An 18,303-nucleotide genomic window follows, 5' to 3' on the forward strand; every position below is an offset into this window, starting at 1 on the left:
CTCAGTGCAAGGTCACACTTCTCCAATTTAATAGGGAACCCTGTAGGGTAGGGTGTGTCTTTTTCTTTCTCCCCTCAGTTACCCTGAGATGGATGGCCAGTTCTTTAATAAGAGATAAGATCAGTTTATTAGCCATATACAATTTCTTGCATTACGAATTTGTCTTTTTCGCATACCCCAGCTTGCTCTCCATGAGACACACAGACACACACAGAAGCTTGGGGTCAGAGCGCAGGGTCAGCCATTGTACAACGCTCCTGGAGCAGCTGGGGTTAGGGGCCTTGCTCAGGAGCCCAATGGCAACCTTCCAGCCACAGGCGCAGATCCTTAGCCACAGAGCCACCGCTCTGCCCTTTGCTCTGCTCTGCTCCTAGGACAGCAAAGTGCAAAGTGGTACCTCCGTGACTTGAGACCAAAAACCAATTCTTCTGGCTGTGAAAATGGACTGTTTTAAAGGATTCACCTGTGTTGTTGAACTGCTCTTTGGAAACAAAGTCAATTTTCACACACAGGGACTTGTTGCTTTATTGTCTGAATGTTCTGCTTACAGTAGATCCGACCAGTCATTTGGTGCATTTTTTTAAAAAAAGAAACAAGAAGATTGCTAACTGGAGCTTGATTAGATGATTTGTGTCAAGCGCCAGCACCGCTTGGCTGGAAGGGGTCAGTGACACTGATGCTCTGTTCTCACTGTCCTGCGGTTGTGCCCACTACTCACATCATGAAGAAGATGCCCCCGCAGTTGGCTGTGCCTGAGCGCTTGGTGGGGTCGGCCAGGGGACGAAGCCCTGCCGGGCCAAGCAGGAGACCCAGGACGTTACACACCACCACCAACAGAACCATACAGCACAGAACCAGGCCCACAATCCACCTGTGAAGCCGGGGAAGAAAGCATCATCCCATCATACCACTCTGTCACTAATATACAAATGTCAAAGAGAGCAAATACAGCTAAAATGGATACAGTCAGACAGACAGAGAAACAGTAATGGGCATCCCGGGTGGTTCAGTCAATAAAAGACACTTCTTTGAAGTTAAGAGTCCTATAGTCAACAGATCTCCAGTCTAGGTTAACTCATTAGCCAACTCTGAAAAAGACTCCTTAAGCAGTGCCGCACAATTTACTGAGTGTCACTGGCACTGGATGGACTTGAGTCACTACAGGTATCCTCAGCTTGTGTGAACTATAAGATGTAAGAGGAATCTGTTATCCAGAGGCACTGCAATTAGAAATGGCCCATGTGGGTTCCTGAGGAATATGTCTTATGCACGTACAATATCTGCAGGAATGAGGCAAGATGATTAACTGCTGGCAATTCCAAACTGAGAGGGTATAATAAGTAACTAAGAACAAATTCTGTATCGTTCTATATTACATATTATTATGGCTTTAAGGATTGTAGCTGTGCACCAAGCCAATTAAAAATTGGTAACAGTAAAACAGGGAGCATAAAGATGAAAAATAGGGAATTCTAACTTATTTAAAGAAAAATCTACCTGTATTTGTCTGCCTTGTAAACAGTTGGAAAGTAGGTGTTAGCTTTATTCTTCACTGACTGCAGGTTTGTAGAAATTTGAGCCAGTTGATTCAGGTTCTCTAAAGAGACCTGTGAAATTTGATTTTCAACGTCTTGGAGCTGTTTCTGTACATCTAGAATGGACACAACACAGAAATTAGTATTGTAGTTAGCATCCTGATGTTGTTGTTTTTATCCACTGTTTACTTAAAGGGCATTAAGAAATATGAAAGAGGTAAAGCTGCTTGAAAAGCAGCAAGTGAAATAATTGTCAGCAAGTCATGGTATTTAACTACACAAAACATTTTGGTCGTATAAAGCAATCTAAATCTGCTAAACCACGGTGAATTTGTCACAAAGCTCTAATTAAATCAAAATCACGCATTAAAGCTATGTGATCTCCATGGCAAGGTAGTGTCAATCCATGGCGTGCACACAGTGAAATCAAAGTAAAACTGAGTTGCTATGGTTATCCTTCAAATCCTTGGGTAATCCCAAGGCACTCTGAATTAAATTCAGCAATCTTGACACAGAACTAGTATCTGTCACGCCCTCTGCAGCCAGAGGGCGCTCCTACTCTGTCCTGTCCCTAGTTTCCTGCCTGCTGCCCTTCCGGTCCCTCTCTTTCCCGTGGGCTATATATCTCCGGGTCTTGCACTCTGCCCTCGCTCAGCATTGACGTTCGGATGTCCTGAGACCCACCTAGCACCAGGTCGCCCCACGTCCGCTACCTGAGGGCATAGTTTCTATACGGCACTCCTGAACTCTTTGCACTAACGAGCCCGGGCCTTTTTCCCGTTCCGCCGCTACGCATATGGGTCTTTTTCCGCTCTCCTGCTCTCCACGGTTAGTCCCTTTGGACGTCCGGGACAGTATCAACATCCAGTACACAACATCTTGGCATATTGGCCTGCTGTATCATTCAGGTGCAGGACCTGATGACCAGACATTAAACTGTTATTTACCATTTTCATGGGCATCTAGTGAGACAGGCAATCCCACTGTGCTGGTTTATACTGTACCTGTGTTAAGACAGCAGGGCCCAGTCATATATTCTCTCCTGATGAGGTCATCTTAAAGCACTTGGTACTAGAGCCGAAAAGATTTCTGAATAGAAATGAAAAGACAGCTGCAGCTCAGAAGCAAGATCCTCCAGACACACTCACCTCTCACTACATTCCTGCTCTCGTTGACCACTCTCTGGGGAATACTGCCCAGGAACTGCTGTGCCTGCGAGCGGAGAGCACACAGTCAAGTCCACTGAGTCCCAAGCCCACCACCAGAAGAACCGTCCCTCGTCTCCGAGACAGAGAGTCAGAAAGCCTCCCCAAGTCAGAGAGAGAGCGCCGCTCTTCCCCCAGGAAATAAGGCCCATGCCTCCGAGGCTCCAGCACAGAGGGAGACGCAGGACTCTTTATCACCGTGGGCTACACTTCGCAATTCCAACTGGGAGAAGAATGGCTGAAGAGAGCTGAAGAATCTACGCGTATCGAAAATATGAATTACAGCAAAGAGCTCATCTACATTTCGACTGCATTATTTTCATTTTCCAGTTTAAAAAAACCTTGAACTACCACGAGAATGGTAAAAAAAGGTGCTGCGAATAAACAGATAAATATAAAAATGGCACAGTAGTGAAAAATGTCAGATGGCTGGGAGCAGTCGCCTAGTATGAACCTATCAGTGCGGATGTGACTCTTGAAAACTGGAGACACAGAAACTCCCAAACAGCACCTTTAGACAGGTTTTAGCTGCCTGATACCACTTAGAAAACAGGGAGGTATTACATAAACATTTAGTAATTGTACTTGCATGATTCCTTGACTTTATATTCAATTTTTGAATTGATATTAAATTTTAAACTGCTTCAAGCCAAAGGCAGCTGCTATTAAAGAGCATGCCCATGATAAGCTCTGTAAGGAAAACCCCACTGTCCCTCTTCCAGCTGTGGCTAGAACTCACCTTTTCTATTGTAGAGCCCAGTTCAGCCTCATCAGCCCTCTTTAAGGCAGACTGCAGCTCATTCAGCTGGGACGTCTGTTAAAACACACAGGAACATCAGTCTGCTTGATTGCTGACCACACGGCTCATTTTTTATTACCCCGAGTGACCAAGCGGTCAGGTGTTCAGTTTCATGTCTCAACAGTAGGGTGGCACCTACAATAGCACTGTGACCCCTGCCACCACACTGTGGCATTAACTGGGAATTTCAGGAAAGAGCGCCCCCTACTGGTCGACTAACATCGCTTACTGCAGCCACCTGGTCTTCTCTCACTCCAGTCCTCACCAGGCCCAGCCCAGCCAACATCTAATGAGATCAGGCTAGCTATATCGGGGTAAACCAGAACAGTTTTCTCTTCAACCTCTCTCATACAAATAAAAGAAAACACACAAACTTCCAAACATGACAGTTTTCTCCTTTTTGTGAACTAAACAGTTCTATACAAATATAATACCAGTGTGGCTCTGTTACTATTTTTATGTGCTTCCATAGAGAGATGTGATATAACAAGGCCTGATTAAACAAGATCAGGTCAGCTTATGTCCATCTCCTTTAAATGTAGCAGCGCTGGTGTGAGTTGTACTATTTTACTCAAGTAACAGATAAGTGGTGTGCCACGTTTTCAAACAGCTGTTAACGTCACTTTGAATGCTGCAATTCACTACTCTCATATATCCTGTAGTACATTTCTGTATTATTATTACTACAGGTGGGTTGTGGGAGTAAGCCCTTTTGTGTAATCGAATGACTGTTTCCATTTCTCTGCAGCACATAAGTGCAGGTATTGGTTTTGGTAGGACAGGATGGCACTTTACCCCACTGAAGTTCATCTGAATGTTGATCTTCTCCACACTGGACTCCAACCTGCTGCAGTTGAGACACTCTTTCTTCTGCAGGGTTGTCCGGATGCGTGAGGCCAGATCGGTCAGGTTCGCCTGCAGCTCCTCCTGCCTCTTCTGGAGGTACGGCAGCGTGGCGTTCAGGTGTGCGACAGTGCCCCTGGTATTGTTCACCTCTGGAGGACAGGAAAGCATGCTGACATCCGTGCATCAAAGGACACATGCGTGTGCTTCCTTAGGAGGAAGTGACACAAGTATCACAGATAAATGGCAGCCTTGGCTGTATTGTGTTACATTTTGTGAGTTCAGGTACCTTGGGATAAATTGAGGACAGAATGCAGCACTGGGCTCAAGCGACCCTCCACGGCCCTCTGAATGCTCCTCCCCAGCAAAGGCCCAATGTCTAGGGTGAGAGAGCAGGGAAACAGGGGTAAGGCACCGTGCTGCAGCCAAAAACACACAGGAGCACCGGATGATAAATAATCAAGTGTCAGATAAAGAACAACTGAAAATAAATATAATTTGCATTATGACTGACAGCCAAAGATGAAACACGCAGGCGTTTAAACAATTGCCTGTAATCTGAATAATAATGATACTATTATTAATTATAATTAAGAGTTATACTATTATTAGTATAATAGTATAATTAGTATAATAGCAATTTTGTGAATAAAACAGAAGTGGCCTGAGATACACAGTAAACGAGCAAGCACAGGGAGAGAAAGTTGCAGAGAACGAACAATGTCACAATGAAGGAACAATCTCACAAAAAGAAAAGAGCATTAAAGAGCGAAAACAGAGTGAGAAAATAGTGTCACAGTGAGAGAGCCATGTCACGGTGTGACAACACAATCGCAGTGATAGTGTAGAGCCAGTGAGACCGGTTGTGTCGTTATTTTAGATGTCACCAAGGACCATGAGGAAGCACTGCAAGAGTGACCCAAAGACAGGGTGGGATCTCTAAGAGGCAGAGGGAGGAACAGCAGATCTGTCACTCACCAACCAAGCTGCTGTTGACTTTATTCAAGGGCACAGAGCTGTCATTCACCACTGTGGAGACTTGCTGCAAAGAAAAATATACTCACAAGGTTTAGTCTCTCAAACACCTGTTAATATATCCAATATTAAGAGTAGTTCTTTTAATTAAGTAGCTGAATTAGCACCATTCTAACATGATGGGACCAGGGATGAAGTACCATTTCTTCTCTCAGAAATATCGCTCTTCCATATGCACCTCTTACGACAGAAACATTTACGTTGTTTGAACAGTTCAACCTTTTGTTATACCAAAAAAAGGCTTGTTACATGAAAACAAAGGAAGAAAATTAGATTTGTTTTAGGGATCTAGGGATGTAGCAATACTCCTGCAGTGCTCATGTTTCATGGTCTTCATCACTGTCATTTCTAGACACTGTATTTGTCTACTGGGGTGCATTTGCTACATTCACAAGTCCAAAACAGCTGCCAAGTCACACCTAACTGTCACTTCTCAAGTTCTAGTGCCATTCTGTTGAGTAAAAGCAAGTCACTACTCAGAAAATGAGTATTTGTAGTGAAAGTGGAGATTACACTTAATCTTACAGCAGGTTAGCCATGCTAGTTTTTGGAATATTTCCCCCAGTCGTACCTCAGGGACACTGTTCAGAAAGGTCTCCAGGTTGTCCAAGGTACTGTTGAAGAACCACAGACTGTTGTTGACACTCACTGTAAACCTGTCATTGCTGAAGAACATGCAGGTGTTCCCAGCCCTAGAAGAAAACACAAGGAGACAGTTTGGACTCGTGTTTTGAGAAACATCAAGCAGGCTTCTGGGATTATCACAAGATAAGGATTTATGAGTCCTTACTTTCTTTATTGTCCCAGATGGAACACTAAAGTCCAATAATGTCCCAGATGGGAAATTTGCTTTGCAGGCAGGTAAAAGACATAACACAACAAACAATACATTTAACACAACATGAATCCATTAATAAATAAGAACAAAAGAAAAACATATGTGCATGAGATGAAAAAAACAAGTAAGAAGCTTCAAGTAATCCTCACAATTTAGAAAGATTAGTGAAGCTGGAGGTGGCCCCAGGTTCAATCCCAGACCTGGGGTGCTATCTTTGGTGGAGTTTGCATGTTCTCCTGTAATTTCCTGCGAGTGCTCCAGTTTCCTCCCACAGTCCAAAACCATAATGGCAGATTAATTGGCTTCTGGAAAAATGTCCCTATGTGTGAGTGTTTGCATGTCTCTTTCTGTGCCCAGATTTACTGTGCTAGGGGTGGTCAAGGCAGTCAATGATTATACTGCCCTTCAGCAAGACTTGTCAGTTACAGATACAGTGACTATAGAAAGTCAGGTGGGTAGTTGTTTCAGTATGCGTAGGCTGCAAAGGAACAAGTAATAGGTTTATTCTATGCTGAAAAGTGAAGAAAGAAAACACAACATTTCATCTGTGGAGCCTTTTCTCCTCTTTTCAGCATTGAATAAACTTGTTCCTATAGAAAGTCTACACCCCCTTGGACTTTTTCACATTTTATTGTGTTACAGCATGGAACCATGATGTATTTCACTGAGAATTTTTGCCACTCATCAACACATCAACACATCAATAATGTCAAAGTGCAAAGAAATCCAAACATTTTACTAAATACATTAAAATTAAAAACAGAAAATAATTGAATGCATACATATTCCCCCCACCCCACCCCAGAGTTAATACTTGGTAAGACAACCTTTGGCAGCAATTACGGCTGTGAGCCTCTTTGGGTAAGTCTCTATCAGCGTTGCACATCTAGACACTGGAATTTTTGGCCATTCTTCTTGGCAATATTGCTCAAGCTCCATCAAGTTGGATGGGGACCGTTTGTGAACAGCAATTTTTAAGTCATTCCACAGATGCTCAATTGGATTGAGGTCTCGGCTCTAACTGGGCCACTCCAGGACATTAACCTTTTTGATTTCAAGCCACTCCAGTGTGGCTTTTGCTGTATGTTACGGGTCATTGTCCTGTTGGAAGATGAATCATCTTCCAAGTCCCAGTGCTCTTGCGGATTGCAGCACGTTTTCCTCCATGATTTTTCTGTACTAAGCTCCATCCATTTTCCCTTCTATCTTTATGAGTTTACCAGTCCCTTAGAAGCATTCCCAAAGCATTATGCTGCCACCACCATGCTTCACTGTAGGGATGGTGTTCTTAGTGTGATGTGTTAGGTTTGCACCAAACATAAAGTTTAATTTCGGTCTCATCAGACCATAGAATCTTCCTCCAAATTGTTGAGTCTCTCACATGCCTTTGGGCAAACTCCAGCTGAGATGTGATATGATTTTTTTCAACAAAGGCTTTCTTCTTGCCACCCCCCCGTACAATACAAGTAGGATTTATGAGGTGTGCGTGCTATTGTTGTCTCATGCACAGTTTCTCCCACCTCTGTCATGGAGGACTGTAACTCCTTTAGAGTTGCCGTAGGCCTCTTGGTGGCCTCTCTTACTATGGCTTTTCTTGCCCGAACACTCAGTTTTGGAGGACGGCCAGTTCTGGGCAGATTCACAGTTGTTCCGTACTTTCTCGCCTTTTTAATGATGGACTTCACTGTGCTTCGAGGTATATTCAGAGCCTTGGAAATGTTTTTATATCCATGCCCTGACTGGTATTTTTCAAGAATCTCGTCTCGGATCTGCTTGGAATGTTCCTTGGTCTTCATGGTGTAGTGTTTCCTTGGAAATGCACTGAGTGGGGAAGCTCCCAGACACAGGTGAATTCATTCTGAAATCATGTGAAACTCCTCAACTGCACACAGGTGGACTCCAGTCAAGTAATTCTGTGACTTGGAGAAGAGAGTTGGTTACCTCAGAGGTAATTTAAGTGTGTCAAAGCAAGGGGGTGAATACTTACGAATTCAATTATTTTCTGTTTTTTATTTTAAATTAATTTAGTAAAATGTTTGGATGTTTTGTTACTTTGACCTTATAGAGTACTTTGTGTTGATGAGTGGCAAATATTCTTAGTTAAATACATCATAGTTCCATGCTGTAACACAATAAAATGTGAAAAAGTCCAAGGGGTGTAGATTTTCTTTAGGCTCTGCTAGCTGTAGTGCAATGATAACTTGGCTACCTTCAATATCCTTCATCGGCCTGTTTTTATTGTGTGTGTTCAGGTTACCAAACCAGGCTAACCAGATTCAATAACAGCTGTATAGAATGAAATCATCTCCTTACCACACACATTAAAAGAATTTTCTCAAGAAGAACAATCGCTGCAGGCTCTTCTTAGACTTGGCAATTTTCCTCAAAGTATAGTTTGTAACCAACAACAATGCCAGGATATTTGTAATGTAATGTGATGTACGAGCGAATAAGTACAGGTTGTGCAGCACACATTGCACCTCACAAATGTTCCAACGTGATCTGCATGCAGAGTTAACAGGTAGTATTTGTCAACAAAACTGTCTTATAGTTGAGAGCGATATTTCTATTGGATAAAAAGAAATAGATCTACAAGCCTGCTTGCTTACAATGTAACAATTTTCTCAAATAACCTCGTACTAAGGAGGTCAGTGCCTCCGATATGAAATCAGTTAATGTCTCGGGGGGAACTGAGTTGGGCAACTGGTGCAATTATCGCTTGTTTCCAAAGTTTGAGCACTTTCTACAGACTCTGAGATAGTATAAAAATACAGTGACATACAGTGCTAATCTGTTCAGCACATGACCTCAGGACCTGACCGATGATGTTACTTTCCTGACCTTTGTTATCTTGAATATATTTGAAACATACTGTGTATCAAATTCAACCTTGGTGGAAGTGATGAGCTTCTCCCTAAGCTCCCTAATTTACCCACTGATGCCTTGTTTGTCAAACCTCAGGTAAACTGTTCAGTTCATCAGCCCGCTCTTTGCTAGTGCAAGAAAGATAAAGGCTCTGGACAGGGCGTATTTTCCTTCCAGCTACCTGTCGGAGAGATCAGAGCTATTTTATACTCACAGTATGACGGCCGTTATCACCACTGTTGCCCCATAAAGCCCCCGGCGCCGATAGTTTATGCTCTTGTCCTGTTTTTGGTACATCCTGCCACCGCAGTTTCCACAGCAACGGCAGCAGGCGAAGCAAAATCCGACGAGGGGCACGAAGAGGATATAGAGGATCCCGGTCGCTATGCACACCAGGAAGCCAGTTTCGTACTTGAGCACCTGGAGCACAAAAACCAGCAGTTCTCACAGCCGGCAATCAGCACTCGGACTCAGCGCTGCCCCCTGCAGCTCCACCATGGACCGACACTCCATTGCAGCAGGTGGTCTAACGCCAATATTTTAGCTAAACGGACAATCCTGATGGATATGTGGTTTCTAGTAAAAAAAGTCTTAGCTTTTATGGATGTGACAATGTGTCAGTTAGACTCCTCATTCTGGTAAATGTGAGAGATTTTATAAATGTAGTGTAGATATATACTTAATATCGGCTGCTCATGTATAATTAACCCAGTTTTGTTGTGATTTTTTTCATGATTCTCGTCATTGTAACTTAAAAATTGTCAAGCATTATTTCTTTTTGCCTAGAATTTATTAATTAAGCTTTATTAATAAACAAAGTTGTTATAATAGTAGAAAACACCAGTGAAGGCTTCAAGTAAGTGGATGATTTGAAACCAGATAAATATGTAATTCCTACTTGAAGCAGGATAAGTATATCAAAAGTAGTGAACCCAGCTTAAACATCTCTAATAGACTGTTTATTCAATCGACAAATTAACATGAAAATGAAAGAAAATATACCAGCATCTCACTGGAAATGTTTTTTGATTTTTTTAAGGTAGCTGTCACTCAAAAGAACTTAACACTCAAAAGCAAACAGATGTCTAGACACCAACTGCCACACTTCCCTGAACAAAAGGTATGAAAATTGTCAAATTGTTCCACAATTCCCCTCTTGTAACAGTGATACTTTGCAGCAGAGGTGTGTCAACCATCCTGCTGGTTTTACAGACAAAAGGTTATTAGAAACTCCAGTATCACACCACCACAAACACACACATGAAAATGGAAAAACAGCTTCATCATTACATTCAGTACCTTTTGTATTGTGTTGGAATCTTTGCTTGTGAAAGAATTGGGATCTTGTATTACTGTGATCAGCAGTTCTGAAAAACAAGATTGTTTAACAAAAGGTAAACACCAAAATCATTTTCACTATTTTAAAATTGTAGTTTTTAATACAAGATACAAACTTACAGTACAGTGCATCTTATCACAAGTCGAGTCCTGAATGCTCCATCAGACATGAAAACACTGTCAACTTTTAAAAACTAGTGAACTAGTCAGCATACCATTAATTCACCTGTCTGTAGTCACCAGAAATATAGTTTACTTAAGTATCTAGAATAGATAACTGATGTAAAGAATTAACAATATTTACGACACAAGTGTTTACAGTAACTATTTGTCTCTGTTGCTATTATAAAACCATAAAACCATAACATTGTTGTTTGTGAGTTTTTGAACCACTGTACCTTAAACAGCTTTGAACCTAATGTTACAATAAAGTACTGTGATCTCATCTTTCTTTCTGAAAACTGATTCACAGAGGTAGTAGGGCTGAAGTTCATCTTAAAAGAAGACATTGTAATAAAGAACAAATATGTTTTTAGTAATAAAACAGGGTCAATGAAGACAGTCTGTTCTCATGACAGTCAGAGAGTTTTTGCTCAAGGCCTCAGTCTACTGTGTTGAGGATTTCTAATGCCAATATTAGCACATACACGTGTCGAAGATCCTGTACTCTACTCTGACTGAGGCTGGAAATCAAAAATTTCAAAAATAAAAAACATGAAATTAAAACCTAAGGCTTTCACAATGTGAACACTGCACTAAACCAACTTAAAAATGGTGCATTTGTGGTCTACTTTCAAAGTACTAGACTAGATTAGAACTACAAACGCACTACATATACACTAAAGTCTCAATTTCTATATGTGGCCATCCCACATATCAAACAATTTTACAATACAGGTGAATTATTAAAAAAGGACTGAAAGTGCTGGAGTAGTGACCCTGCTTCATACTTCCTCATTAGGCCCTTTGAGTCGGCTTCACCAATCCACCTCACAGGTTCCTCTTTTCTTCTCTCTCTCAGCACTATGTCGCACATGACACTTCCCCCAATCACAGCCATTGCTGAATTTAGGAGTGTCTCCTGTGGCCCCGAGACTGAGCCAGCCTGCGTGCAGAGAGCCCTCAGTCTCCCCCTCACTGCAGGAAACCCCAGTCTCACTTTTCTCAACCTTCACGCAACTGTCACCCTTGAACTGCTGTATAAATGTACCAGGTGCCTTATGCAGAAGAACACCAGCTTCTGTTTAGCCTTATACAGTGGGCTATAACATCTCACCTGGACACCACTGCCCTACACTGAAGTTTGGCCCGAAATGCTGTCTAGATCTGAACAGAGGTGAGGCAGCAATGCACCAGTACTGGCTGAGCTCACCAGGTTACTCTGGTGCAAGCAGGCGTCTACACACGCGAATTTCTGTTGACACTGTGAATCATATCTAACATTACAGCCCCCTTCCAAATAGAAAACACAAGGACCTCATTGCATGAGGCAAACCAAGAGCAGATTTCTATAACACAAGGATTTATCTGAAATTGATTTTTATTGTGTTAAATCTGTAGTATCATCTAAAATATTTATTCTACATCAACAACTTTGCATTAGGACATTTTCCATATTTTCCAGTTGCCTTATACTGTATATACTATGAAATATACAGTATATATATTTGATTTAGCAAATACATGTTTTTACATTGATATGTTCAATAGGTCATCTCTCTGAACCACTCCATTATTGAAACTATCAGGCTGACCATCAATAATCAAGGAGCCAATTATAATAAAATTATTTTATTTTTATTGAAAGGGCAGCAGGTTCAGGTCTCCAAAATCATTACAAAAATTAACAAAATTAATAAAAGTCCAAAAACATACTGGTAGGTTAATTGGCCTCTGGGAAAATGTATCCTAAGTGTGAGTGTGTGTGTTTGTGTCTGTGTGAACACTGGGATGGACTGGCCAGGGTGCACCTGGCCTTGTACCCATTGCTTGCTGGGATAGGTTTCAGCTCTCCTGCACCCTGAATTGGAAGAAGTAGTTTGAAAATGGATTTATCCATATGTTGTATGTTCAGCAATTAAACAGTATGCTATAACTAAAAAAACCTTCAAGGACAATATATTAAATAAAATAATTTATAGAAAATATGCATATTGTGAAGAATGATGATTTGGCTATACCTTTATTTTTCAAATTATGGATTTTTATATGAAGTTATCCCTAAAGACACAGGAAATGGTAAAGCTCTTCAAAGTCCTGCCTGGCTGCATCTCCAACAACAATGCCATTGTGAAACTAAGTGTTCCTTCAGTTTTACCTTTTATTGCTTCCTCCAGCTTAATAAGTAACAGAAACCACAGCTTGTCAGTTTTTCCCAGTCAGCGGGAGTATTGAAAACCTTTTGTAATTGGACTGTGTTCTGGGTTGTATATTTACAAACGATCATATCAAGGAGGCAAATGATTATCGAGAACAAATAAAAACAAAATGGAGCTGGGTAACAAGACTTGAATGTTCAACATTCAGCTTCTTAAGCATATTTACATGCACTTTAATGTATCTGCAAGAGCCCGGTTCTCTGGCCTGTAATGTATGCTCTGTGTGTTTGTATGTGCAGCACAGTGGTATAGCTGTTAGTACTGTTGTATCACAGCTACAGGTTCCTAGGTTTGATTCTGACTCCAGTCTGTGTTTGTGTGGGTTTCTTCGAGGTGCTATGGTTTCCTTGGTATGGTTAGACTGGGTTTGCAATATTTTTGTCTAACAGGGGACCTTTCATGTAATAGTGTTTTATGAGGTTTTATGATGCATTGTTCATTGTACTCTACAAACACCAGTGTATGAAATGCAAGGCATCTAAACATTGCACATAAAGTCCCCCCTCTACCTAATGGGTGGAACTGTCTAACAGCGCCATTGTCCTGGGTTCAAGAGGTTCCTTCTGTGTGGAGTTTGCATGTCCTCCCCATGCTACCATGTTATGCAAGAAATGTCACAAACGAAGGCAGACATTCGACTCATCCACTTTGTTTGGTTGACGATAACTAGTCCCATCCAGCCATTTCTTGAAAGAGGACAGCGTATCTGCTTTGACAACATGGCTGGCTAGCTCATTCCTGACTCCCATTACCCTTCATGTACAGAAAACTCCTTTTCTCACTTCTCCTGTTGGCATCGGCTTTGGTTTCCTCCCAGCTCCCAAAGGCATGCTGGGTAGGCTGATCCACTGCTTTAAACTGTCCATTCCTGCTCATTACTTCTGCCTGTCAGGACTGGCTCTGCTGCCTATCTGTCCTGTTCTGGGGACTGGAGTTTCAGACTTTAAAATTGCCTACGTTTATACGAATGATAGATAATATCCATGAAATGTCAAGCCTCCCGGCTTGAACCATTTGTGGACCCAATCAGCCTGCTACACCCATTCTATACATTTGCTACACCCCTTGTACGATCAAGGAAGACACAAAGGGAACATACTGTATACACACATCCTCCCCAGAGTGCGTACTCCAACCATTTCCTAATTATCATCCTGCCAGCAGTGAAATTCGCAAAAAGCTCTGGGGTCCAGTAACGAAAAAAGGTGCTGATGGGAGTGAGGGAGCCGCTCAAAGAAAAAACGAACCTTTTTAAATCATTGTGTTTCTTACCATTCTTCCCATTTGTGAGAAATTCATTCATTTTCAGATAAAGCCCACCCCAGACAAAAGGAACAAAAAGAATTCAATCTAACTTACCTTTTGGGAAAGGGTTCGGTTGGACAGAGTTGAGGAAGGAATGGACAAAATCTGAGAGGATCCCCAAGATGGAGTCAGCGCTTGGGGCAGGCACCTGCCCAGTGCTGTTGAGCCATCGCAGGGTGAGCTGACCGCTTGAGCAGGCACTGGACACTTTCTGACCGCTGCAGAACCCCAGGAGTAAAACAGCCAGCTGGACCAGGAGAAGCAGGCCTTCCCGCCTCCCCGAGCTCAGTGGAGAGGCAGCCATTCCACACTGGACTGCCTTAGCTTGGAGGTGCCAAGTCACAACCACAGCATGGCTCCACTCTACCACACCTGCAGGGTGCTTCTGGTCCTGCAGCAGAAAAGAGTTTAGTTCAGCTGCATCTATAGACAATCAACATTGCATCTTCTTAGTGGTCCAGGGACAAAGATTTTCTTATTCCAGTACTACTACAAATAATAGTTCCTTGAATTTATATAGTGCTTTTCATCCCAGTGGATCTCAGCCCACCTGGATGATGTGCAGGATTTATGTGCCAGCAGCCCCTGCTATTACACAGCAGATCAGACAAGTCTGAGATGTGAGAAAATGATTCACCAACTGAATAAAGAGGAAACAGACTTTACAAGACCAGACTTTACAACCTAGACTGGAATTTTTCCAGTCTACTGGGATTAACGCTCTTTGGAAAAGTATAATATCACTTACCAATGTGTTTTCAGTTTTCAGTGTGTTTATAAATGTTTGAGTTAACAAAGTTATAACCCCCCCTGTATAACCACTCCTGGTACTGTCAACTCCCAGCTCTGTGAAGGTCAGAGGATACAGAGAATTTGAAGTTAGAAAGAGAGTAAATGCAAAAAAAGCAATGGAGCATCTGTTCCAATGAGACAGTTGGTCAAAACATGCACCAAAACTTTGGAAGGACTACCTTCTAACTGATTGGTCTATCAAAACTACAAAATGGACTAAAGGGGCTCAGTATTCCTCTATCCACGAGTAATGTATTAATTCATGTGTTAATATTTTGTGCATTTGTTACAACATTGTATGATGGTAAAAAATTTAAGAGATTTTGGATTGCAAAAAACCTGTAAAAAGTGACAAGAAATAATGTAACTGAAAACAAGTAGGTAAGATTTGAATGCACAGAGTCTTCCTATATACTGTAAATGTAGATAGAATAGCAATTCAAAGACAATAGCTAATGTTATTAGCTAATGTAGTTTCCCTTACCTATGACTTTATCAAGACCTAGAAAGTTAGTGGATTCAGTTGGTGTTCATTATTGTTTTTTCTTAGAACACATCCTTAAAAGTCTGGACATCTTGGCTTTTTGTTGTACGTTTTTCATTGTTACTTTAAGTGTCTATGATCAGTAATGATTAAATACAGTATACATGTGTATATATATCCACTATGTGATTTAACAGACACCTGTTGTTAACTGACAGCACCTCCTTCCTATTAACCTGTTAAATTGAGGTCTTCCTGCATATACATTTAACCCCTGTGGCTGTAATTTTCCCTTCTTTTCTTATTCAAAAGTGAAATTCTGCTCTGAGACTAAACTCTGCCTGGACAGCGGGCCCTTTCTACCATCCCTAAAGGTAAACATGAGAGCTGTAAAAATGATAAGGATTGTATAGCTATTCTTGTACACTTTCCGAAAGGTTCCTGTTAACCTGCTCACAAATATTTTTCAGCAATTAAATACAGACAGTTCTGCCTCACCAATAATTTAGGACACACCAAATTAAGGAATTCAGTCTTTGTCCCTGATATTCCCTGTGAATTATATCAAATTACAAGGGAGTGAGCGTATTGCCCAGTCCACAAGAAAGTATGGGCATTCGTGTTTTAACACATTTCAGGAATAGGTTCATGTCAGAAAAGAATCTATTGGTTCTCAATGGAATATACTGTATTTCATGACACTACAGTTAATTTGAATTTAGAGATCAATGGGAGAGATAGCTACTTGGTAATTAAACTATGTTAGAAAACACATAGAAATAACGGGCAAGTGCCTTATACTTTGTTTCCTTAACAATGACTTCATACAGATGTAAATTGAAAAACTGTACACATGCTTGTCTTTCCTATGCAAAATGCAAGAATTCACCTGGCTGTCATTACCTCTTCAGAGATATGACTACCTAATTAGTACACTGCACTTCATCTCCACGTCCAAGGTCCTCTGAAACTCATGGAGATATTGGACCTTTAAGCCAACAGTAGTGGCAACAGCTCTGCATGAAATGTGGCCAGTAGTTCTGGAGCCATACGCAGGGAGAATTGGGGTTCCTCTTGTTTCATTTTTTGACCACTTTCTATTAATTCTTGAGCCTTATTTGCTGTTGTATTCAGTGATATCAGTTGTAGCCACTTGTACCACTTGCAGCCTTTTTTCCTATGACACTGCAGAAAGGACCCGATCTCCTATTACTTGCAGTATTCAAGGAATATAGGAAACATAACATACTGGCCATAATTTGTACTTTGGATAGGACAGGTCACTTTTATGAACCATGCCATTTTCACAAATTGTGATAGGTATCAAAATATTTACAAATAGAAAAATTAAGTAGTAAATAATATAGTTTAGGGCTGCACAGTGGTGATGCTGCTCATTTTGAACAACACCAGTTTGAAAAAAACGTAAACAACTGTGGCTGTCCTCTGCTGTATATTTGTATTTTACATGCAAGGATGCATATTATTAAATGCATCATACTCTAGTTCGGGGGTGGTACAGTGGGTAGCGGTGCTGTCTTACAGTGCTGGGGTAAAATTCCTGGGTTCTCTCTGTGTGGAGTTTGTATGTTCTCCTGGGCTCGCATGGGTTTCCCCTAGATGTTTCGGTTTCCTCCCACGGTCTAAAATTGGCTCAGCTGTGAGTGTGTATGTTAGTGTCTGTGCATCTGCTCTGCGATTGACTGGAGCCTATGGCTTCCCAAGATAGGCTCTGGCTCCCAAGTGACCCTGAATTGAACGAAGAGGTTATTAAAACTGATTAAATAAAATAGTTCATTACAATTCATTATCAAAAGTTGCTGAAATACACATTTTTGGAAATTTTGTTACGTCACAGTTTCAGCAATTCCCACAGCAGTATTATTTTTATGTAATTGTAAACTATGGAAATGAAAAAGATATTTCTCATGCACAACCCCCGTAGTCTGTAGTCACCATGAAGAGCTGCAGGAGCTCAACCGGTGTGGTAGCAGACCTCTGCCCGTGGGTGCAAAATCAGATCGGTTGAAAACTACTGATCTCATGAGCGTGACTAATGAGACTGACATCACTAAGGTGACTAATTTTCAGCCGTCAATTTTTTTAGTTAGCAGCCATCGATGGTGCAACTGTAAAGACTGGTGATGCGCGGTTACCAAGGTGATTTCTCTCGAGCTGCGTTTGTTAAATCCAATGGAAAAGAGTTTTGAGAGAGAAACAGGAAGACACCTTTCCAGGCAAATGCATGAATCAATCAACCAAAACATAAAGAAATTCAAACTGGGATAAGGCAGAGTTCAGTTAGTTTAACATAGGTGGCGCCTAATATAGCGAGGTTACATGGAAATGCTTATTGAGCCTAATTGAGTCAAAGTCTTATTATGTGCCTTTTGTATCTCAAAGCACCCTGAAGAGGACACTTGTTGTAACTTATTGGGTGCCCTTTTTAATAAATGTACATCAGCGCTTTGGAGTTATTATAAAGCTAGTCAAAGCTAGGAATTATTTTAGAAGGTTAAAATTTGTATTTTTTCATATAGGTTGTATATTTTTCTGGTAACATTCAATGATTTAAAAATGTGGAGCAGCAGGCTGTGGGTTACAAATTTTCCTGCTTGCATCTCTTTGAACTGGAGAAGACAGAGGCAATGGGAAGGCTCTTGGGCTTCCTGAGCGCCTTTTCCACACGGATTCTGAAAGAAAGAAGCTACAAAACTTCTGGAAAACAAATCTGCTGAGCTCTGGATCACTGTAGAGAGTGTTTGCCTCAGGACAGTGTAACATGAGTCTTTGTTTATTTCCAAAAAACTAAAACAATAGCTCTCACTGCTGTGATACTAGGAGAAGCTTCCTCTCTCTATTTTCAGCTCAGTGACGCCATATTGT

At 41.4% G+C, this 18,303-nt stretch overlaps 1 protein-coding gene across 1 annotated transcript in view; it reads right to left on the reverse strand.

Moving 5' to 3' along the window:
• The window catches only part of prom2 (prominin 2), a 38,374-nt gene that overhangs the window by 18,528 nt on the left and 1,543 nt on the right, over positions 1–18,303 (reverse strand). The window contains exons 2-12 of the mRNA XM_088917371.1: positions 14,196–14,532; positions 10,420–10,487; positions 9,335–9,540; positions 5,989–6,109; positions 5,361–5,424; positions 4,672–4,761; positions 4,335–4,534; positions 3,480–3,554; positions 2,684–2,747; positions 1,498–1,651; positions 719–871 (exon numbers count right to left, since the gene is read on the reverse strand). Coding sequence (XP_088773497.1) covers positions 719–871; positions 1,498–1,651; positions 2,684–2,747; positions 3,480–3,554; positions 4,335–4,534; positions 4,672–4,761; positions 5,361–5,424; positions 5,989–6,109; positions 9,335–9,540; positions 10,420–10,487; positions 14,196–14,445 — 1,445 coding nt within the window. The 5' untranslated portion in view covers positions 14,446–14,532. The remainder of the gene's footprint in view (positions 1–718; positions 872–1,497; positions 1,652–2,683; positions 2,748–3,479; positions 3,555–4,334; positions 4,535–4,671; positions 4,762–5,360; positions 5,425–5,988; positions 6,110–9,334; positions 9,541–10,419; positions 10,488–14,195; positions 14,533–18,303) is intronic.

This window comes from Atractosteus spatula, chromosome 5 (assembly GCF_055471065.1).
Source record: "Atractosteus spatula isolate fAtrSpa1 chromosome 5, fAtrSpa1.hap1, whole genome shotgun sequence".
Taxonomy (NCBI): Eukaryota; Metazoa; Chordata; class Actinopteri; order Semionotiformes; family Lepisosteidae; genus Atractosteus; species Atractosteus spatula.